This window comes from Poecilia formosa, unplaced genomic scaffold (assembly GCF_000485575.1).
Source record: "Poecilia formosa unplaced genomic scaffold, Poecilia_formosa-5.1.2 Scaffold239, whole genome shotgun sequence".
NCBI classification, from domain to species: Eukaryota; Metazoa; Chordata; class Actinopteri; order Cyprinodontiformes; family Poeciliidae; genus Poecilia; species Poecilia formosa.
The window spans coordinates 543,720-567,297 of NW_006800178.1; the positions used below are offsets into that span (position 1 = coordinate 543,720).

At 43.8% G+C, this 23,578-nt stretch overlaps 1 protein-coding gene across 3 annotated transcripts in view; it reads right to left on the reverse strand.

Moving 5' to 3' along the window:
- LOC103149932 (ras-associated and pleckstrin homology domains-containing protein 1-like) overlaps positions 1-23,578 on the reverse strand; it is a 73,046-nt gene that overhangs the window by 20,626 nt on the left and 28,842 nt on the right. For all 3 annotated transcript variants that reach the window (XM_007569314.2, XM_007569311.2, XM_007569312.2), the window contains exons 2-8: positions 14,885-14,935; positions 1,941-2,075; positions 1,732-1,840; positions 1,472-1,614; positions 1,146-1,376; positions 790-942; positions 492-653 (exon numbers count right to left, since the gene is read on the reverse strand). In XM_007569314.2, the coding sequence (XP_007569376.1) occupies positions 492-653; positions 790-942; positions 1,146-1,376; positions 1,472-1,614; positions 1,732-1,840; positions 1,941-2,075 (933 nt within the window). In that variant the 5' untranslated portion in view covers positions 14,885-14,935. The remainder of the gene's footprint in view (positions 1-491; positions 654-789; positions 943-1,145; positions 1,377-1,471; positions 1,615-1,731; positions 1,841-1,940; positions 2,076-14,884; positions 14,936-23,578) is intronic.

The following is a 23,578-nucleotide window of genomic DNA, read 5'->3' on the forward strand; positions in this document are numbered from 1 at the left end:
TTTTTTTCCTGCAATTTCATTGCAATTTTCATGTCTTTTTTTTTTTTTTTTGCCATTTATGAAACAATAAATATTTTCATTTTCATATTGATTTTTGTTCATAACGCCCCTCCCACCCGCCTCGATGAGCTCGACTTATCATCAGAGACCAGGTTTAGTGAATGTGACAGCGATGCCGTCATTGTTTGGGCAGCAGGTGTCCGTGCCTCCATCCTGTGAGTCATCCAGGCTAATGTGGCGAGCCAATCATTTTTATGAACGCTATTATTGAACCTAATCTGCTCCTAATCAGCTTGAAGTAATCCCAGTTTGCAGACAGGTGTCACAGCGAGTCCTGCTAGGTAAAGCGAGTGACGATGTGTGGTAGGAATCCGGACTGAAACGGAGCGGTCACTGCCTCTGGTCGGCTGCAGCTACATCGGGACCAGGAGATCTCAGGCCCAGATTTGGACCAAACAGCAGGAGCTCCTGCAGTTTGTGTCGGTCCGTACCTCTGTGTTGGGATGCGCCTGACCCGATCCCTCTGAGGGCTGCGGGCCGTCGGACTCGGAGCGGAGGACGCTGTCCAGCGAATCCATGGAGGACGCAGAGTTGACAGAGATGCCGGACGCCGAGGTGACGGAGGAGCGGGAGGAGTGGACGAACGACCGCACCTGAGGAGGACGAAACCAGGGAGGGGAGGAGGAGCAGCATTGCTGTTAGATCTGCTGCTGGTTTTCCATGAGACTGACTTCCTGCTATTGATCAGCTGATTGACCCACAGCTGAGCCGGCCGGAGGGGTTACGTACCTCGTGCTCGCTGACCGTTCCCACTGACCCGGTGCGTCGGTGCTGGCGCTGAGAAGACCCTGGCCGTCGCACCGAGGCTGACGTGTAGGAGGAGGCGGAGCTAAGAGAGTGGGAGGAGGTCTGCCGTGCAGCTTCATCCATGCTGAGAGACGCCTGACGGAGAGACAGAGAGGAAAATACGATGTCTGGACAAACATGAAACAAGATTCAGTTTATAATAAATATAAAACAGATTTATGTTTTATGGACATCGTGAGTGACAGCTGGCAGCTTTTGGGGATCATTCATAACAAACGTGCTTCAGTGTGGAACAGAAAAGCTGTCGGGTCAGAGTTACTATGGCGACGGGTCCGAACCTTCTCTAGCTGAGCCGTGATGTCGTCCAGACTGAAGTTGGAGGCCAGCGGCGGCCGGCCCTGCTGCCCGCTCGGTGATCTGATGGTGCCGGCTGGAGACGCCCTGGTGCTGCTGCTGCTGCTGCTCGCCCCGCTGCTGCCGCCCCCACCCGACACGCTGTTCCCAACGCCGCCGCTGCCCCCTGCTGACTGCTGTCTGCTGCTGCGCCCAGCAGGAGGCTTCTGCCGCACCTGCACGCAACACCAGAGCACACAGTAGACGCAAGCTAGCGGAATGCTCGATGGATCAATGAGTCTATAAATCTATAAATCAATGCGATGGCCACCTTGGTGTCTGTGAGTCCCAGCCGGGCCATGCTGCTGCTGCTGCTGCTGGACTTGGTGTTGATGGTGCTGAGCTCTTGCTCAATGGAGGACAGGTCGGCCATGAGGGCATTCAGGTCAACGTTCTCCCCCTGATTCAGGGCCTCTGCACACAAACACCATGATGTGGACGGGAGGTTGCAGGGGGAGTGAGGCAGCATTGGTCAAGGGCGTAGATTGCAGAGGTCAGGGGGAACTAGGGAGGAATGGAGCACCAACTCACCGTTGATGTTGTAGATGGAGAATCTGTAGGAGAAGTTTGCCATGTTGGTCTCCTGCCTGAGGGGGGCTTTCTGCTGGGGGGGGCATTCTGGACGGCCATCATCCAAGCTCTGAACACACACACACACACACACACGCACAGAGGAGTGTATGTCTACATGCCATACACATGTAGACATACACCATCACCGTAGCGATCCAGCTCCGTACTTGTGTGAGCTTGTCCAGCTCTCCCAGCCAGGCTCCAAACATTTTATCCAGGTCCTGGTCCTCCTTATCGCTGTCCTCCTCTTCCTCATCCTCCTCCCCCCTCACCTCCACCTCCTCGTCTGATAGCTGATCCATCTGAGGAAGAGGAGAAGAGTAAACGAAGGCTATATTAGAGACCATGTTTCATCTCCATCTAGTGGTCAGTAACAGGTACTGCAAATAAGTTAAACGGGGACTTTGAACTTTGGGGAAGAAGAGGTTTTGTTACTGAGGCGTAACTGAAGCAGCGTTTATATTTGACTTAGAAATCCCAGCTGGATCCAATGTTTCATTTTTCCTTTGGAGAAACTTCCAGTTGGGCAGAGCGGGTAACTTTACATGCAGTAAACTCTTGACAAAATCAGAAAGCGCTGATCAAACTGGTGGCGAAACACTATTCTGAGAAATATCCGTCTCTGAGGCTGGCAATATCAACCAAAATTTAACCACCAATGTTATGTTACAGGCAAGAAGACATTTCTGATGACAAGGAACACTGTCATCAGAAATGCATTATAAAAAGACAATCAAAAATGTAATAACTGCTAAAGTTTTGAATCATTAAATTCCTTTGATTTGGACTTTGAAAAGACAAAAAAAATCTGCCTCTCTAATTCCAACTCAACTTTAAATGCAATACCACAGCGAATGATTAGGATTTGGGTGAGTGAAACAATGTGAAATGGTTTGAAGGTTATTGTAAAACTATAATCTCATGCGATGGAAGCCTACTCTTCTTGATTACAGACGCAATTTACAAGGTCGCCGATCAGGAATGAATAACCAGCAGGCCATCTGTTGTCCCATCAACTGAAAACACAACCTGTTACAGGTGGCTGCTTCAGTCCTTGGTGTGAGTCGACAGAGTCACTGTACATCTGCAGTTTCTTCATCTGGTGTTGAAGGAAGTTGAAATCAGTCCAGTTTTATCCCACTAAAGCATAACAAAGTTGATCAGTGAAACTACATCATCAGTACCGGTTCTATATAGGTGGTGAGCTGTGAAGACTTCGGACTGAAGTTAAACTGCTGCCGTAGTTCTTTATTTTGTCGACTCCCCGACTTTATCTCACAATGTGAACAGGAGTCAGATCTTTGAAACTTCTCAACCACTTGGACCAGGCGGAGTTCCTGAGTCTAAAAATAGTCTTCAAAACATGATTCATAACAAAGAGTCATAAAAGCCAGGACAGATTTAAAGGAACAGTTCAGATTAATGCGTTTATGTATCCACCCTGTGAAAAACTCAACACACACCCAGGGGGGAGAGACACTGTTCCTTTGACTGATGATAGCAATAACCATCTTCTTCCTTCCTTCCTTCAACACACACACACACACACACAGACACACACACACACAAATATAAACAGAGTCCCACTTCAATTTTCATGTAAAAATGTCATACTTCTCTAAACTCAACTTTCCAAATTTCTTAATCCTCTAGTTTAATTTGAAAATGTACTAGCATATCCTATGAATGAAGAAGGAAGGAATAAAGGAGAGAAGTAAGGAAACAAAATGAAGGAAGGATGCATGTAAAAATGTACGGAAAGAAACAAGGGACACAAGCAACTAAAGACAGAAATAAGAAAGCAAAGAAAGAAGGAAGGAATAAAGGATAACTTTTAGTTGATGCCTATTTTTTTCTATTTTCCCCATGCTTATCCAGAGCTGGAAATACTGAAATCAAATCCCAGACTGAATAAGAAGCCTCTTCAGATCAGAGGCAAAGACACATGGCACATGTTAAATTCTTCACAACTCACAGCAGATCAGTTCAATCTATAAAAAATAAAAGCTGTAAAGTAATGTAACGAGACAAAAAGCTGCCTCGACATGCGTCAGTGTTAAAAAGATTTTATCTTGTAAAAGAGATAAAAGACTTCCTTGGGAAATATGAAAAGCGTTTTTGATTCATACCCTCAACTACAAAACAATTTAAACCAGGCTGTAAGGAAAGGCCCGCGTTACTGTTGAAAACAGTTCCAATTGGTTCCAGCAGAGGGCACTCTAATTTGACATTGAATAGAAACTAGTGTGTCTTTTGCTAGCATAAAAAGCTATTTGTGCTATGCTGGTTACAAGCATGGAAAAACCATGATTATGAACATCCAGGGGAGACAAATCCACAGTGTTACTGTATTAAAACAGAACAAACTAATGTACAACAATCTAACTGCTTTTATTTAAGCAGAAAAACAAGTGCTGCCCAAAACATCTCATATTGATGCATTACCTAGAATTAAAGAAAATTTGAAAAAATAAAAATAAAAAAAAACACTAATTGATACAGCTAAACATTGTTGCCACAGTTTAGAAGCTGATTCAGGTACTTCCTGGACTCCAGACATTGTTAACTTTAAGCTGGTTTCTGTTAGAGACAATGTATTCTAAAAAAAAGTTTTTTGATGCACAAAAGAATAAAAGAGTGACAAATTATATTAACCAGCAGATAAATATGAATAAAAAAAATATATATTTGAGCCTGCTCAATGTTAGATTAGTTAACTGGGTCAGCTGTCCATTACTAGCCAGCAGGACGCTGACAGAGTTGTCACAAGATCATAACAATATGAAAGAAGGTAAAAGCGCATGTAGGTGGCTCCAAGTACACAATGAGGCGGGTGGAGCGGGGATCGAACCAGCGAACTGCCGAACTCCGACCGCCGTCTCCACCATCACCTCTGCTCTTCTGTAGAGAAGAGCGTTTGGATGGAGTCGGAGCTAAGAGTGGTGGGATCGGGATGTGGGGCGCTTCACTGACACAGACCTCTTTCCTACATTTATAATTGGGATTTTCAGACATTGTTTACGTCCTGATTTACTGCGTCTGGCTTCCTCCGGTGCAGTAATGATGCAAGTCCCACATCAATGATGTAAAAGTCAGACGAAATTCAACATGACGGTTCAGACCGCAGACACTTTGAAAACAATCGGATAGGTATCCGATTCAGTGAAATATACAAAAGTGGCACAAATCACTTTTTTTTTTTTGGGGTGTGAAAAAAATCTTCACTGATAAGCTAACATAGCTCATCAGTTCTATTGGCCTTTTCTGCCTCCTTCCTGCAGGCGACCCCTGATGACAAAGTGTGCTGTTCCTGGGTAGCTGCTCAGCCGTACCCACCTGTAGCCCCCCTGAGGATTTACAGCCAGCATACACACACACACACACACACACACGCACGCACACAAACAAGATTAGAGAGCAGAATGGAACACACCCTTATGCAAACATACGGGAAAAACACAACATACACACAAACGGTTAGGAGCAGCGCTAGAATTAGATCCCTGTGGTTCGCGAGGTCTGTTTTTATGCTGGAGGATAGGCTCACTGTGTGCGTGTGTGTGTGTGCATGTGCGAGTGGTTTGGGGATGGCTGAGAGAGAGTGCAGGAGCTTTGCAACATTCGGCAGCTTCCAGCTGCTGCAGTTTGGACGCAGACCAACTAATGAAGTTTTTCTTTCCAAGCCCAGCACGGCAGAGCGTTCCAGCGTTCCAAACGTCAACCTCGGAAGCCATTTCTTGTGCAACACTTTGAAAATGTCCCTCGCATTAAGTCGGGACTCAACAACAACATGAAGATTCTTTGAAGATTTGGTAACTTTTGGAAACAATGTTTTCAGAAGACAGAACAAGTCATCTTCTGAAGTCTGGTTTCTAAATGTTGAGTCCGTTTCCCTGCTTCAGAACTTTTCATCCAGCGATTGTTCGGCCCGATGTCGGTGGATCCGTGATCTCTTTTCAACGTGATGGAAACAGAGCAGCTCCCCCGTCTGCAGCTTCTCCCCAGCATCAGCCTGTCAGACGCTGCTCTCAACGCAGCAGAGCTGAGACAGCAGGTCAGAGTGATGGACTCTAAGTGCTGTGTGTGTGTGTGTGTGTGTGTGTGTCCAAAGTAAACAGTAATTACTTTGCTCCTGCAGCCACACTCCTTGTGTCTGTCAGACTGAAACCGTGCAATCATCCTCCTCTCCTGCATTCTTCCTCCCACCTCTGCATCGTTTCTCTAACATAATTACCCTTCTTCACTGTTTTCTCTTCCTCCTTTCCGTATTTCCCGCCCCTCATCAGTTCCTTCGTCTCTCCAGCATTTTAATCCATGGGAGCGACGATGAATCACAGTTTCGTCACAGCAGAAGTTTGATTTCCTGCAGCCGTAACACAAACACCTTCAGAGTCACTAGGGCTGCACCGACTGCAGTTTTCTGGCCGACAATTGATCTTTAGAAAGGCTGACCTGCCGACTCCGATTTAGGCCAGCACTGATTATTTTTTTTTATTAAATGTTGCAAAATATAGCTGAGTTGGCAACAGCGAGGTGCAGACATGTAGACATGACCTGGTGGGGTCGGTCAGTAGAACCTCTCCCCAGCAGGAGGACAGTGGCTGATTATTAGCACCCCTCATCGACTGACTGTGTTCATGCATACCCATTTCAGCATTATACCATATTATAAACACAGCCTTCTGTAGATTTTACTTGTTTTTTTAATAGACCAAAACTAAGTAGAGCTTAATTGTGAAGTGGAATTAAAACCCAGGTGTGTCTCAAATCAGTCCTAGAGGCCCAGTGCCCTGCATGTTTTGGTTCTGCTCCTGGTTCAACACACCTGAATCAAATGATGAAGGTTAGAGAAGGCCTCTGCAGATGAAAAGAACTGAAACATGCAGGATGCCGACCCTGGTGGACCAACTCTGGACGCCCCTGGCTGAACCCTGTCTGCACAGTGAGAGTCCAACTGGAGACGGAGCCCTTCTCCTGATTACACCAGACCATAAAACAGCGTTCTGACCCACAGAGACCCGCTCAGTGGAAACGAGGCATCAGTCGATGAGCAGGAGATCTGATCGCATAGACAGCAGAAACCGTGACGCGACACGTCCTCCACAATCACACATTTCCAGAAACATGGAAGTGTAGTGAAGCCACATTCTGCCGAGTCCAAAAGCACAACAAACGAAGGCGAGGGACCGGAATCCACCTGCACACGCTCATCCTGTCCCTAATGCCAGCTCGTCTAATGAATGTTATTCTGTCTCAGCTTTTTCACATCCACACGGTGGAAGTGTCTCTAATTTCCTGCTGAGTTGTGGATCTGTTTGCTCCTCTTCAGTTCTCCAGAGGAATGTGCTGCTGCTGCTGCTGCATGATGTGTGAGGTGCAGCCGTCATTCAGAGAGAGGCAGGCGAAGGGAAGAGAGGAGGAGAGGAGGGAGAGTGGAACATACTCCAGTCTGTGCTCCTCTCGGAGGAGGAGAAATGAAGACGTGCAGAGAAAAACACAGACGGGACAGACGGGGACACGAGGAACAGACATGTGGATGAGAAAGAACAGAACACACACACTGTTAGAAGTTCACACACACAGCTCTGAAAGGAAAGCTGGAACCATGTCACCTCGTTCTGGCCTCCAACATCTGCTGCTCGTGTGCCTTTGAGCAACTTCCTCGTGAGTACTGGGCAGCTCCCAGTAACCCACACAGCCTCAACTGGTCTGTGGCCACAGCGTAGCAACAACAGAGAAGGCTTTAAAGTCCCCTCGAGCGGCACCGAATGTGGCCCGTTCCCACGGCTCTATATCAGGACACACACACACAAATGCGCACGCACACACACACACACACACCACGGTCGAGTATTTTTAAGCCCAAATGTTGGGCTTTTTTTGCAAAGCAGAGCTATAAATCAAACCCAAGGAAGAAAGGAGCGTGGAGTGATTTAGGTTGCGAGTTGAGATGCTTCCCTTTGATTCTCACACACACCCTGCATCGTGGCCATTTTCTGAAACCATGACAGGCTTTTTAGTCCGTGCCTTTCAATCCTGTCTCAATTACGCTGAAGCTGGAAGCGGCTGCTCTGTTTTATCTGCAGACACGCAGATTCAACTATTGACGTTATGATTTGAATAGTCTGACTTCCTGTTGGTTCTGATTTTAGACCAAGATGGAAGTTAGATAATTGTATAAAAAGGCCAGAAATGATGTCATACCCAGTGTGTGCATGCTCCAGTTGTTCCCAGAAAAGTCTTGTGATCAGTGAGCACGCTAGCTGCTGTTAGCAACACAGGCTAATGTAATGTACTATAGCAGCTTGTACAGAGCCTTCTATAGTCATTCATAACTTGAAGCGTTTCCCACTTCGTGCCACATCACAACCAGAATGTAGTTTATTGGGATTTTACGTCAGACTAAACCTGACGGTCAGTCTAAGGACACCACTACTCCAGTAAATCTAAATAAATCTAAATGTCTGTTGGGGGAACATTAACCAACAAACGGCTTCACAAAGACCAAAGAACGCAGCGAACTCGTCAGGGAGAACATTTAAAGCAGAGTTATGATCCAAAATTATACCACAGCTTTGAACAGAATCTGCAATCCATCATCTGAAAACATCATTATCCCCCCACCATAATGTAGCCTTACATATAGGGGGGAGGGAGGGGGGGAATAAAACCTGGTCAGCGTCTGGACGTTTGTACGGTTTTAATTCTGCTCCACAGAAATGCTACTTGACATGCAGTCAGTTCAGCCTGTAGATGTTGGCTTCTGCGGTAGTGCTGCTAAGACGGCTTCCACTGTGTGCACTGAAGCCGAGGAAGGTATATTTGGTGTTTGGACAATTAAAGTAGGCAGGTATAAGTGTTTTCTCATGCTAGTAGAACCCCAGCCCGTTCCGCAGACACTTTATGACCCTCCATGTTGCTGCTGACACTACAAAAACAGTCTAGTAACCAGTCTGCATGGTGTTCAATGATTTCCCCTGCTGAACCAGACTCTGTAAACGCTCCACACATGGTGCCTGTGCTGTGTTGTGGTGTTGCGACAGGTTTGTAATTAGCAAAAGGATTCATGCTGTGACACCCAGACGCTAGGTGCTCTGTGGTGTGTGTGTGTGTGTGTGTGTGTGTTGTGGCCTGCCAGGTCCCACAGTGAATCCGTAGTAAAAACCGTTTCATGCACACTGTTCTCCTCTGCTCTGCAGGAAGCAGCTTTTGTAGTCTTTGTTAATTTTCCCCAGCAGAGAAATGTGAACGTTGGAGATGACAGAGCATGGCTTTAATTAAGAGCGGAGATGATTTCCTGACACACAGCTTCAATCTGGCCCTACCTGTTGTAACGATGCAGCAGTGAAGACTGTCAAAGTCACAGAAAAACTATTTGGATTACAATATAATATATCTCAATAACTGAAAAATGATGACTGCTGTGCTTTTTTTTTTAACATTTCTGTCAGTATAAAGGTGGGGCTTTCTTTCAGACAGACTGAATATTATTACTCTTCTCCTCTAAAATAAAACTGGATAATAAAAGAAAACCCATATCGGAGATTTTTCTGTCTGAAAATGCTAAGTCATATATCTTTAGCAATATATTATTTGTATATTTATTGTAGATATTTTTTAACCTGCACCAGTAACACTTGAATATGTGTTTATGTACCAAAGGCACATAAACAGTATTTCTGTTTTGGTTGTGTACGTCGGTAACCAAGCAAAGACATTTTATTGCCAAATTGACTGATGTGTGTTTGTGCAAGGGCGATAAAGTAAGTCTACGTCTTGTTGCTTTGGTCACCGACATTCATATAATCCGAGTGGTATTACAAAAGTGTCTAATGTAAACCCAACATCATGTCTTCTTGTCTTATGCGTAACTAAACACTTGGAGATTTTATGTTAAAACCCTCCGAGCTGAAGCTGCGTTACACAAATGTTTGCGTTTTACTCCAAACTGTGAATCCTAAAGTGCTGCAATGAGTAATAACTCAACTGTTGTGATATCAGAAGTAAGTTCAGCAGCAGCAGCAGCAGCAGCAGCAGCAGCAGCAGCAGCAGCAGCAGCAGACCCAGTGGTGTTCATCCTGTAGGCCAGGCTCACATGTCACTGCAGAATGTGCAGGTCCTCTCACACAGGAAGAGGGGCGGGGGGCACAGGAAGCTGAGGACGAGTGAGGAGCTGCCTGCTGATCCAGCAACCATTATATCACTTCCCCTGAGACCTGCATCTGGGATTACATCATTTCCTGTTGGTTTCCCCGCTCCGTATCGACATCTGCCTCCATCTCTCAATACAAGGAAGGAAGATTAATCCGGAGAGAAAACACACCGTCTGGGATGATTTTATGTTCCACTATGCTGGAGCTCAGCTGACACACACCGAGGGGAAGGATCTCGGAGCACACACACGCACACACACACGCACACAATATCTAACAAAAACAACACACTGCTGTGTGTTTGTGTGCATTTGCCCCTCAACCCAAAAAAACCCAGCAGATCCCTGAGGTACTCAGCTGCTGCCATGTAATGCGACACTGACACACACACACACACACACACACACACACACACACTTACAGACAGAACAAATGAGTTCTATTTTTACTCGTACAGAAACAAACAGGAGGCAGCAGGAAGTTGATACAGCTGAATGGATTTACAGAGAGGTGGGGACGGCGCCCCCACATCCCCACAAACCCCTCAGCCACTCCCTCGACCCCACACCTCACACCTCCCCCCCAGAAGACAACAGCTTGGTTTTGTTGGGCTGCAGAATCGGGGCCCAGCAGGTCAGCAGTGCTGCTGGTGACCAGGCAGAGCTACATGATGGAGGGAAGCAGGAAACACATTAAAGCTGCTCTCACATCCTTTATTGCCGTCTCTATAAATATGACAGACAGCTTCTTAGAATCTGTTGCTATGGTAACGCAGGTTGTTGGTTACCAGCAACATGCCGAAAGATGATGCATGTCTCAGGTCCTGCCTCGGGTCTTTACTGGATCAGATTCTCACCCACCAGGGCAGCAGCTAGTGGCTATGTAAGTAATATTAGTATATGAACATATTAGTAAAACATCCTTGATTAATGAAGGAATTTGATATAGAGTGCCTGTGAAACGTTTTCACCCCCTGGATGCTTTACCCTTTACTCCTACAAATCAATCATGATTAACAAAATTGGGATTATTTGACAACAAAAATATATGAAAAACAATTAATTAAATACAAATATTAGAACTTAGAACAAGCAATTGCATGACAAAAAAAAAGCCCAACAATGTTAATCAGGACTAATCTGTAAAAGCAATAAAAATGTAAAACATCTAGTAAATGTGTACACAACACTGTTCAACTGACAGGTTATACAATGTCAAACATTATTTCTAATCTCTATTTTTTTTTCTCCATTAATTTTCTGCATATCCTGTACAATTCAACTGAAACACGACAATCTGTTCAGGGGGAAACTGTAAAAAATACAAACAGCTGGTCTATATTTTGGTCTAAAATGAGTTTTATTTGGACTTTTATGTGCTAAATCTGTGTCACTTTGTAATGAGCCAATCAGATATTTCAGTCTGATCACCAGACAGCGGAGCTGGCCTGAATCCCATCAGCGTTTATAGTGACTGATATTTCGATCAGTCAATCGGGTTTTGCTTTGCAGTCAGTGGCCGTTGCTTCGCTGACCCAGAGACGTTTAGCTGGCCTGATGCAGATTCTGGTCGGACATGGAGGCTCTCTAGCCGTGGTTCCTTTAACCATAAAACTGCGCAAATTAAAATTTCAGAAATAGATTTGCAGCAATTTTGAAAAAAACTTTTTTTTTTGTAACTAAACTTGGCATTAATTCAGTTGGCTTAAATAAAGTTTTACAACAAGTTAAGCAGACTAAAATCTAAAAATGATTTTGGAGCATTTTAAATCCGTCAGAATTCCCAGGACTACAAATTGTTATTCTCTATAGAATCGATTTTTTTCTGCACCTCTAGTGGATTATTATTTTTTTCTGAGAGTATCAAACAATAGCAACGTTTGTTGGAAAAACATCTGGACAATAACCTTTCCCAGATTTGTTAGCCAGGTTAGCAACTAGAAAGAACAGCCTCAGCTCCTGCTGTCAAGTGAAACCAAGGTGGAGAGGCCGGTCAGAAAACCGCCAGACACAACTAACCCTGATAAAGAGCAAACAGAGGCACTCCTTCACCAAAGCCCACACCTCCACTCTGTGTGTGCCTTCAGGGTGTTCGCTTTTGAATAAACGGCTCTTTCGGTTTGAGGCTGAATTCATTACAGAGACGAACAATTCCAAAGACACAAACATTTCTGGCTGAAATGATCACGAGAAAACAACAACAACAAAAAAACCTTGTGACCTTTGAACCCGCTCCCAGCGCACACACCAACGCGGTGCGTTTCGTGTAGTTGAAGTGTAGTTGGTGTTACATGCCTCTCTCCGCCTCGACATGTAACAGACTGTGACACACACACACACACACACACAGCCCGTCTCAGCAGTCAGGACAGGATTTGCATCACTCTTTGTTTGCTGCAGTTAGTGAAGTTCAACAAGCCAATTAGATGCAGGTTTAGGCGTCCCCAGGTTTGTTTTTGTGAAAGACATTTTCCTTATTTGTGACCCATTTACTATTAAATTAAAGACATCAAAAAGTGTCCTTATTAAAAGATTCATACATTATTGAATTATGTAACATTTTAAGATTTTACTTTGCCAGCAAAACTTATATACCCTTTTTAAATGGAATAAAAATGTCTACCTGTGTCAACTGCCTGTGTTGTTATGCCTAATATAACTGAATGTTAAATTGTGGTTGGGGGAGGGGGGGCTAAATCAATCTAAGGGTTTTAAATGACCTCTGGGCCAACTTTGGACACCCCTGATGTAAGACGCTTGTGTCATTTCACACTGTAAACCGTTTCCAGACAATTTCTACATTCTAGCAATGAACAGACTCACTGGCCAGTGAGCAGAATCCACCCATTTTTTTTTTTTTTTTTTAAGTTGGAGTAGTTTGAAGTAGCTAAAATCCATCTTTTTTTCAATCACTGAATGAACCATAACTAAGCACCACCATGCCATGGTGACAACACTTTTTAGTGTGGATGTGGCTGTAGTGGTGAATAAAACTCTCCGCTGGCAGCCGGTGAGGTGTGTAAGGTGAAGAACATCCAACACATTTGCTATTGTTACCATTTTCCGCCATTTCCACTTGACCCCTATAGTGTGTCAAAAGACTTGCTGATTAAATAAGCAGGAATCAAACCTCCGGTTTACAACACTCAACACTCGGAACAATATTATGTGGCTAGCTCCAGGAATCACAGAAACATTTATTTCTTCACAGAACTCAAGTAGAAGTCTAAAGAGCATACTCCCCCCCCCACAAGAGGAGGGATTATCTGCAAAACCTCATGAATGTGGCTCCATATACCTCAGCTAGGATCCGCCTTCTGGAAACCACTTCACAGTTTTCCAACCAACCAGCCAGCAGCTGCCTGCCGACCAGCTTAAAGCTGCTTTCCAGCTGAATTAGTGACATTCACAATGTCAACAATGTAAGAGTTATACTTTTGGTATCCCTCAGCCAAAATAACCGAAGCGTACGACCTGAGCCACATGTCTGCAGTTAATATGAAAAGCAGCCGTCGGTATGTGGAACGTATGAGACCTGCCAGTCTTGAGAATCTGACTGGAGGAACTGGTTCCCAGTCATCCACAGGAACACCACAGCAATCTGGATGTGATGTTGGGTTTCAAAGATTGGTTCACAGTTCGTCCAAACATGGACCAAAATGTGTTGAACAGAGTCAGATCATGGCTGGACAATAAATCAATAAGTGTATATTGTGATAGACATGTGATGAATACCAGTAGGTAAGAGAATATTCGATATCTGACATGTAGAAGAGGCGCTGAACTCAGATCCAGAACCAAACGGCATTCTGGAAGATGGAGGCAGAGGAAAGGCTTTAGCTCAGTGGTGTCCAAAGTGGGTCCTCAAGGCCCGGCATCCTGCATGTTTTAGTTCTCTCCCTGCTGGTAGTAACAACCGTTTCAGCTCGTCAATGTTCCTCTTAGGGCTTCTAACAAGCCATCATTGGATCCAGGTGTGTTAAACCAGGGAGAGAACTAAAACACGCAGGAAGCCGGCCCTCCAGGACCGACTTTGGGCACCACTGCTGCTTTAGCTGCTCAAAATCTCACAACCAGCTATGGTGGCATCAACTAACTCACTCCTTGGTTACCTGGCAACAACCTGTTGAGCAGTTTAAGGTTTCACCACCGTGTCTCATAGCTGCACAGAAATAAGAAAACGAGGAAACTGTGGATAAAACAGTAAAGGTCAAGCCACCGGTTTCACAGTATTTTAGATACTTAAACCAGAAATCTAATCAATAATTATTGATATCGATTGAAATGAAATGCTTATATCATTTTAAGTTTTTCAGCCATGTCATCCAGCCCTAAGACAAATTACGCAAAAGGAAATGACATCACCCTAGCCAAACATGGACGCCAATAAATAAATTCAGCCAATAAACCTCAGACATCAATATTGGTATCGGAAGTGAAAACAGTGGATCAGTGCATCTCTAGTAGTTACATGACCGTTTCACGTCTGTCGTGTTCTTAAGAATCAGAACCAGAACTTCTCTCACTCAAGGATTGTGTTTTAAAAAAAAATATAAATAAATCTAGCTTAAAAGTCTCCATGCCTCCATTTTGATCGGTATGTTTTTGCTCTTCATCCTCCTCACAGCTCCCCTCACTTCCTGATTTATTCACTTCTGCTTCTCCTGTTTTGCTCCCTCATCAGCTGCTCCTCAGACTACAACATCTTCTCTCTAGATCTCATACACATACATCAGCCCTGCTCAACTTAAACCGGGTAGGTAGTGTTAGTAAAACTCTGATGAATGTTTGTCCTGGATTCTCTGTTGAATTCCTACAGTCGGATCAGAGCGGTGGGGACGGAAACTGGTGCAGGTCCCAGGAGGGAATGCTCAGCCAAGTCTGTTGACGCTCGCACAAAACGCGCAACAGTAGCAGCAGTGTGAAATACCCTGATCTGTGTGGCGTAATGCTGCTCACCTTTGGTCTGCAAACGGCTCAGCACAGCTCAGGAGCGCCGGTTCAGTCACCCTGCAGACACAGAGCAGAGAAAAGGTTTCAACTTCACATTCAGGTTTCCTTAAGACAGAACGTGAACTTATTTTTAGTAGAAAATACAATTGCCATTTTTTTTTTATGTGGTTCTGATGCTTAATGCCCTTATTTGATCAATACCCTCAGAACAGAAGTGCAACTTTATTTTCACTGTAAATTTTTGAAACATTTTAAATCACTGTAAACCACCAAAACCAGAACCACCCATTTCCTTTCCTCTTTGTTACGATTCTGTCATCGGCTGTCTGTGGAATGAGAGGAAATTTACCAACAAGATTTCTTCCCATCGTGGCACCTCCATGGAAAAAGTGAAAAAGTGGCTTTGCTAATGTTTTTGGAGGCAGTCAAAAGCCATGACAAGAACACATGAATTCAAAGGTTTAGATGAGCAAGTCATTACATTTGGTTACATCACAAAAAAAGATAAATACCAGCAGCAGTGTTTCCATTGACCACTGCGCAATTTAACATTTCGAAAAGAACTTCGCTTAATGGAAACACAACAATTTTGAAAAGAAAAAAAACAAAAAGTTTTAGATCAACTGTTTTGCCGCCAGGACGAGGTGGTTTGGCCGTATCAAAACTGATTTATTTTTGCAAAACTGCAATAGAAACACTTGGTTCACGTCACACGAGTCACACGATCGTCAACCCAATGTTGCCACTGACACAAACCATGAAAAAGAAGACAACAGCATGTAGGAGGAGGATCATGGTGCAGCATGATTTTTAATGACTTCTCACAAAGATAAACAGAATCTATAACTCCAACACTGACTTGTTCCCAAGTCCCTGGTTCCCACTGCAACAAGGGAGCCATGAGTTTTTTACCATGCAGTTTATCAGCAAGTTGAGCTCTAAACCTTAATAGGAAGCTACTAATGGTAGTATTTTAATATTTAAACTTCAAAAGCAGGTTGATTGCAGGCCTGGTATTCCACTGTATGCAAACACTCTAACCCTTACCCTGACCAGTACATTTAAAAGCCTTAAATAGAAGCCAGAAGGCTGTGAGAGGCCTGCAGGCTACAACAAGGTGGAGATAAAACTAGAAAATGTTCTAATGAGGTAACAAAAATGTTCAGAGACACGCAGCTGTCTATACACTAAATATACTGTCAGCAGGTGGCACCAGTGTGTGTTCCTTTCATGGTGACCAAGCTGGATGCGTGTGACCTAAAAATAAGTGACAAGCCACAACGTTGCGTTGCCGTAGTTTGCGTCTCCTTTCCCCACAGTGTGTGTTTCTGACCCACTCCTCTCCTTTGAAGCTGCTCTGCAGGCTTTCCCCCTTCGGCTCTGGTCTCATTTCCTTCTACATCTGTGTTCACTTGTTCAGCCGACGTCCCGCTAAATCACCGCTGCTCTCCCTGTCACAGCTTCATCAGCTGTGGGCCTCTCATTGAGTAATTCAGACAGAAAGCGGCAGACTGCGTGAGAGACGCTGTAATTATGTTTTCCAGGGTTTTGCAGTGAACTTCTCTCATGGGTGTGTGTGTGTGCGTGCGTGCACCATGTTTTTATATCCTTGTGGGGACCTTTTTCCATCTACAGTGTGCGGTTGTTGTGGGCTACTGTTCGTTGTGGGCACAAATCCTGGTTCCCACGAGGGGAAAGGTGGGTTAGGGGTCAGGTTTAGGACTAAAGTGTGAATTGAGTTTTGGTTAGGGTAAGGCTATAGAAATGAATGGAAGTCTATGGAAAGACCCCACAAAGAGAGAGACGACTGTGCATGTGCATGTGTGCGTGTGTGTGTGTGTGTGTGTGTGGTGTGTGTGAGGGGGCAGTCCCTCCACATACTAACCAGGTTGTGCAAATGCATAAAAAAAATAATCACTTCACATGACAGGGGAGAACACACACACACACACACACACGCACACGCACACACACACACAGCCCTACTCATAAGATAAAAACATTAGCAGCTCCCATGTGATTGGTAGCTAAAGGCTGAACTACCAATAACAACATTGTCATAGCAAATGTAGCGCTCATGAGGACATCAGCAGCCTAGTGTGATTCTCACTGTCGCAGTAAAGCTAAATTTTCGATAAGTCAGGAAGGGGAACCTTCTTCATCTGTTACCGGGGTTACAGAGACCCACCAGACCACACAGTGGTGAAAAAAGATGGTTTCACTGTGTAGAACCCCATGTGCTACAGAGCACCATTATGTGCTCACTAGCACAGCACACAGTGGTGCCCTCGAACACCTCAGAGTATGTAGTTGTTGCCCCTGGGAACGGACCTGAAGTCATGTTCAGATATCAGAGCCTGTTTGTGGTTAATGCAGCCAAACACCAAATACTGGTTTCTGTGGCTCAGCTGTGGTTTCACTTCCAGCATCCTTCCTTAAGCGTGGCGTTTAACATCAACCTCCGTACCGATCTGCCTACTGGAGCATGAATGTTTGAGTGTGTTTATTATTTTCCACTGAAAATAAATTGAGATAAACTGTTCTTATCGTCGAGTTCAGCTCAGCTCTACAGCAGATCACTTAGTTGATAGTATAGTTGCAGGACACTGGGTGCCCAGAAGTTTTGACCCCTGACCTCCAGGGAACCAAGCCGGTTCAACTGCCACACAACAGATTCAGTTTCTATAGCAACGCAAGCCCCACAAAGCCAGTTCATGGCGGTGGACACTGCTGGACTGATATGGCAATGTCAAAGTTCCATCTCCCTTCAAAAATAAAAACGATGCGTCAGGAAAACACTTCCTCATCCTGCTGCTGAAATTGATTACTTGACAGGAAAGTATGTGGAGGAATTGGTCAATAATGCTACTGCGTGGCTGACCATGATCTGGTGGTGTAATGCTTTGATTCAAATCTAGTAGGGATTTTCTACTACAGATATTCCTTTAAAGTTAAATGCTGATGTGGAAACTAACTGATGGATTGATTCTACCGATTCAGAATTCCAAGGAATTCTCTGTAAGAATATGATTGGAATTCCAAGAATGTTGGGGTCAATAGAATAGGGGTTATCATTACATTAAAGGTCAATTTTAATACAATTTGTGTGACATATTCTAAATAGTTAATGCTAAGTTTCTCCCACATCTTTATATTTTCGGTAGATAGCAGTCGCTAATAGCGTCGCTATCCTGCGTTTGATTTATTTTTTTCACCAGGAAGAATTAGCCTCAATAACGTGAGCCAGTCTTGGCTCTGGTTGAACATTTACCATGTTTAACGTCTCTTCAAAAGGACAAATCGGAGACAGTTCACTTCTATATGCAGTCATATGAAGCAAAACATGGAGCTTCCCCAAGACCAGCCATTGCTGCATGGCACCAGTCAGCTAGCGTCAGAAAAACAATGAAACTGTACTTTTCCCTCTATAAAACAAACAAACAAACAAAAAAAACAGTCAGCTGTTTGGAAATATGTCCAGTGCTGAAAACACAGCCTGTCACAGCTTGTCAACCATAGACACACACCACCTCATACTTTTATTAAGGTAACACACCTTCAAAACAAATGTACCAACAAGCTACAAGGTTTAGCATATCTGGCGGTGGACAAAAAACAGCAGACTAGTTAGTGTGACTATTAAAGAGAGTAATTAACTTGGCTAAAATAATATTCTGTGCAGTGTGCAACTTAACTTTGGAATGACTACAGCCTAACTAACATATTTAACCTCTGTGATGTACTGGTTATGCCTTATTAGCTGGCAGCAGCATTTTAATCTCACTACGTCAGACATGTTTAGCGATCACCATCAAAACGTGTGAACTAAGGAGACTGATTTTTACTGGAATGTTTGTTCTTTCCCAATTTCATGTATTGTTACTTGTTTTGTTGTTACAGTTTACCAATCACTGCCTCACTTTGCTGGTTTGCCTCCAATTCCTCATCAAGCCCAAACATAAAATCCCAGCCCACCGACGTCCTGGCCTTTACTCTATTATGTTGGTGGGAGCAAAAGCCAGTCGGCCGACTTCCATGGCAACCAGCAACAGTCAACACATTACATAGCAGAATAAAACAATCAGAAAATTATTCTGTTAAAGAATCTGAAGCAAAATCGTTTTTATTCGGGCCAAAATGCTGGGAAAATAATCTGCTCTTTAAATTCGTTCACTCCTCCTCTTACTGCAAGTCGGATTTATTTTGTTTTTAATGCAGCCAAGCTGTAAAAGCTCTTTGTTGAGTCATAAGGAATATCTTTAGTTCTCGTCATGCATATTTTCCCAGATTACTCCTGACCAACATGTCTGATCTCAGTTCATTAAATGGGTTAATTTTAGAATCTCTATTTATTAGTGTTGTGTTTGTGAAGTGCTGCAGCCTGGTCTCTCCTCCTCGGCAGATTGATGACTCTTCTATTACCCAACAGACCACTTGAAAGGTTATTACAAAAGAAGCCAGCTTGCCAAGACAAAGGCTTTTAACTCTCCAATTGGAAACAATAGTCTTACCTCCGTTAGTCCTCTTGTAGTAAAACTGTGATCCACTGCTGGAGGGCTGTGTTGGCAATACTTAGTCATGATTTCCTTTGACAACAGGCTAGAAGTATCTACTTTAAAACTATGTAGGGCATTGCTTCATATCTGATTCATTGCCAAATCATTTCATATGTTTCACTTCCATATAGCGGGCATCCGGGTCTCCACCCCTGCTACATGGACATGAGGCTTTGCTGCATCTCAGATAGACGCAGCCTGAGCAGTGAGGTGTAGCTAAATGTGTTTGTGGGGGGTGAAGGGGGAAATTGCCCTCGTTAGGATATTAAGGACAGATAAATGGAGCCACTGTTTGTTTACTGCAGTCAACACGAGACTCCAGAACAAGAACTTGTGTCGCTGAGGCGGTATAGTTTCCTACAACCACAGTTTATCCAGTTACTACCATTTTAAAACTGAATCATGGAAACGTCCTGCAGTTACAACCACCTGGTGTTGGCAGGGAGCTTCTTCTCCTGTCTTGGTACAGTGGACTCCCATCTACTCACTGTTCAGATTCACCTATTTGTGGATTTTTCTGTGGAAAACGCTGACTTACTAGCAGAAAATTAACCTACTTGCAGATGATTCCGTAGAGAATATCTAAAATATTCAACAGAAAATGCAGGTTTATTAATCAGAAGTAGCTCGGCGTAATGCCAGTCGGCACGCTACTGACTATTGTTTGCAAAGCAGCAAATCCCGTTTGATTTCCTTGGTGCTGATTGGCTGTGCCTCCAAGAACAGAGACAAGGAAGACAGTTTCCCATATTAACGGACACTAAGGTGTATCTGGAGTTTGAACTCCAGCAGGAAGTGTTAACCGTTTATAGATCTCAATTATTCACAGATTACAGCTGTTTTACTTTCCCCAAACTTCTTCAGTTAGTCTTTATCTTTTATTAAGTTAGCTTTAGGCTATTTTAAAACCCATCAAAGAGCAGCTTATTTACACAAAACTTCAAACTGTGCAATTGACAGGATCAGTCATGTTTTTTTTTTTTTTTTTAAATCTTCCATTTTTCCATTTACATCCAAACCAGCCAATGAAGCCAATTCACTTTGAATAATATTACGGAATCATTTGTCACAGATTATGGCCCAATAAACCAATCCTCAGTGCAGTCCGCCAGCTCTGAAGCCTCTGTGTCTCCACAGTCACTTCAATAAAAGTCACAAAGTCAATAAAGTGACCCTGGCATTGTCAACCTGCCGGGGAATTATCCAACAAGTTTTCCTTCATTCCAATGATAACCATCCAAAGAGAAAGACGCAGTGGCCAAGTTCCTCCAGGCTTTCTAAAACTCTGCTTGCTTCTTCTAATACCGTCTCTGTCCCTTTCAGAATAACGATAAAAAAGTTACTCATAAGTTTCTTAGTAAGACTATTGCCTCCCAAACAGCCTGATCTTTTTAATGCAGTTTTATCATAACTGGCCCACAATTCTTCATAAGCTACCAGCTCATTATGGTGTAGATGCAGTTTTAATTTTAATGTGCTTACATGTTTAAATTAGAGGTATATTTTCACATGAATAACAGTAAAGGTGGGAGGTGGGAATGGTAGAAGCACCGGTGTGTGAATGCGTGTGTGTGTGTGTGTGTGTGTGTGGGCAGAACAGTTCATCTTTTGTAAGCAGACAGTTTAGTCTGCATCAGCTGAAGGACATCCACACACACAAGATTTTACCCTGAGTAGCTCCAACAGCTCAGTTTGCACCTGCTGCAGCTGAAACGAGGCCAACAGTTTCACTGAAGGGACATTCTTCCATACGAGCAGCTCAGCTAGCAACAAACTGTTCTGCCTGGTAACCAGTTAGCCCCCCCAACTAAACCAGTACAGTCCTGACGAGATGAGCAGTCAGGTCAGATTACAGGCTGCAGAGTGAACGCACCCCGAGGGATATCTGCTGCATGCTTTTTTTTTTCTTTTTTACTCCAGTTAGGCTCAGACTGGCTGCGCTGGAGGGCCTGAGAGGTCAATGCAAAAATCTGCCCTGAATTCTATTTAAGGGTATGAGAGTAAAGGGGACTGAAAGCAAACGCTCAGTTCAGGTATCTGATAACAAATATACTTCACAAATATGCACTTCTTTGTGTTATTCTGTGCAGCATAACACAAAGGCTGGAATGTTACAACAGTGTAAACATTACACAATCCTCTATATCAGTGTAACTTCATGTTTTGAGGAGCTCTTCTGACCATGCGTCACCGAGTTTCCTTCCCATCCAGTCCGGCAAAGCTAACTCCTGACACACACACTACGCAGATACGCATGCACACACAAGCGAGCACAATATTTCCTATCCTTGTGTTCCTGTTTCAGCTCTGCAGGGAAACCTAGGGGCCAAAAGTAGAGTTTTTTTCCCCCCAACCATCTCTAGAACCATTTTTGGTTTGGATTGTTGCCCCAAAAAAATCAGGCAGGAAGCGCACCAAGTTCTGGGACATTTTCTTCCTTTATTCTCCATATAGTTTACAACTCTTAGCTGATCATTGGTATTTGGGGCATGAAGACGAAACACCAGCTTTGTGTAAAATTAGTTCCAGCTGCCAGGTAAACACTTGGATGATCACATGCTCTGGAAGGGAGTCGACACGGGCAGAGAAGCTGAGATAAATGTCCTCTTAACACGATGCTCAGGAGGTGAATCCACGCTGCCCCGGAACCCGTTTGGGAACATGAGATGGTTTCTGCTCTGAAGAGCTTCACCCGTTTGCCGCTGCACTGTGATCAGCCGCACTGCAGAGCTGTCAGGAGGAATCCAGCAACCTCAAAAGCTGCTCTGACACACAGCGAGCACCGCCTCATAAACCCACGGCAAGGTCACCGAGTTACTTGGTTAATTTGCTGCTGCAATCAGGATGCGTGCGTGAGCGACCGTTTATCATGTTGGCCCACTGGCCGCAGTAGCTGCACCCCAACTATGGTCTCAGTCTGTTCAGATCTAACCAGTAGAACGCAGTTAAAGCTAAGCTTTGATGTTATCTAATGACTAAGGCAGGAAGTACCCCTAACCCTCCAGCAGAGGAGCTTCAAGATCTCATTCAGTGATGGAAGGATGGAGCAAAACTCTGAGTTTACTTTTATGTCTACATATTAACGTTTACCGATGGTTACAGAAGTATTGATCATCTTTCTTGGTTTTCCTTGAGGTCTGAGATTCCAATTCTACTCAATTGTCTGTCCAAGAAATTTGTGGTGAGTATTGGCGACAAAAATTAGTAACCAAATTTTCCATCAAAGTTTTTAATGCAAATTTTAGAGCAATTCACTTGAAAAGGTCGATGGAAGCAACAAAAATACAACCAACCACCTCAATTTTACAAATAAATGTTTTTCCACTCAGTTGAGGTGTTTTCTGGCTTCTCAGACAAAGAGTTAATGCGCTAAAGGGGAGATGGAAACACATCTGCTGAATAAGGTCCAACAGAGTCCCTCTTGGGTCTGTGCCTTACCAGAGGCACAAGACTCGTAGTCCAAACCTCCAGCTCAGAGGTTTGGCTTTTCTGAGATGTTTGGTCCATGAGAGTTTACAACCTCTACATCCTGTTGATTACAGCCATGTGTAGCGTCAACATCTGATGAACTCATGCATTGAGTAGCCTGGTTGATTCGCTCCAAACCAGCAGATGGAAAAATGGCCAATTCGTATTTGCCTTTTGTCCATTTTCCTTTTTTGGCTGCATTTCAAAAGTTTGTTTCAAATTCACATGAGAAGTTGATGGAAACACGGCTACTGTGCTTCAGTTTTCTTGACTATGTTTTTCCACAAAAGAAAAAAAAATCCAAATAATGCCAAAAAACATTTTCTCATGAGACTTCCTCCATCTCGTGTCTGTGTATGATGCTACGTCAGTTAAAATCCTGTAAAGATCTAAAAATCTTAACATTAAAATTGAAAAAAAAAAAAGATGAACACTTTACATTTTTCTAAATGAACATATGAGGAAGAGCTACCTTGACATGAAGAGAATGTTGGAAGTAAGTTTTATTTATTTTGTTCTAAAACAACCAGAAGCCGTTAACGCAGCCCTCAGCTGGAGCCCCGAGACTGAAGCAAAAACAAAAACAGACTGTTAGCTGTAGCAGCCATCTAAAGCCCACAGTCCCTGAACGCTACATACGATGAAGAATGACAAAGAAAAATCTCTAAAGGTAAGA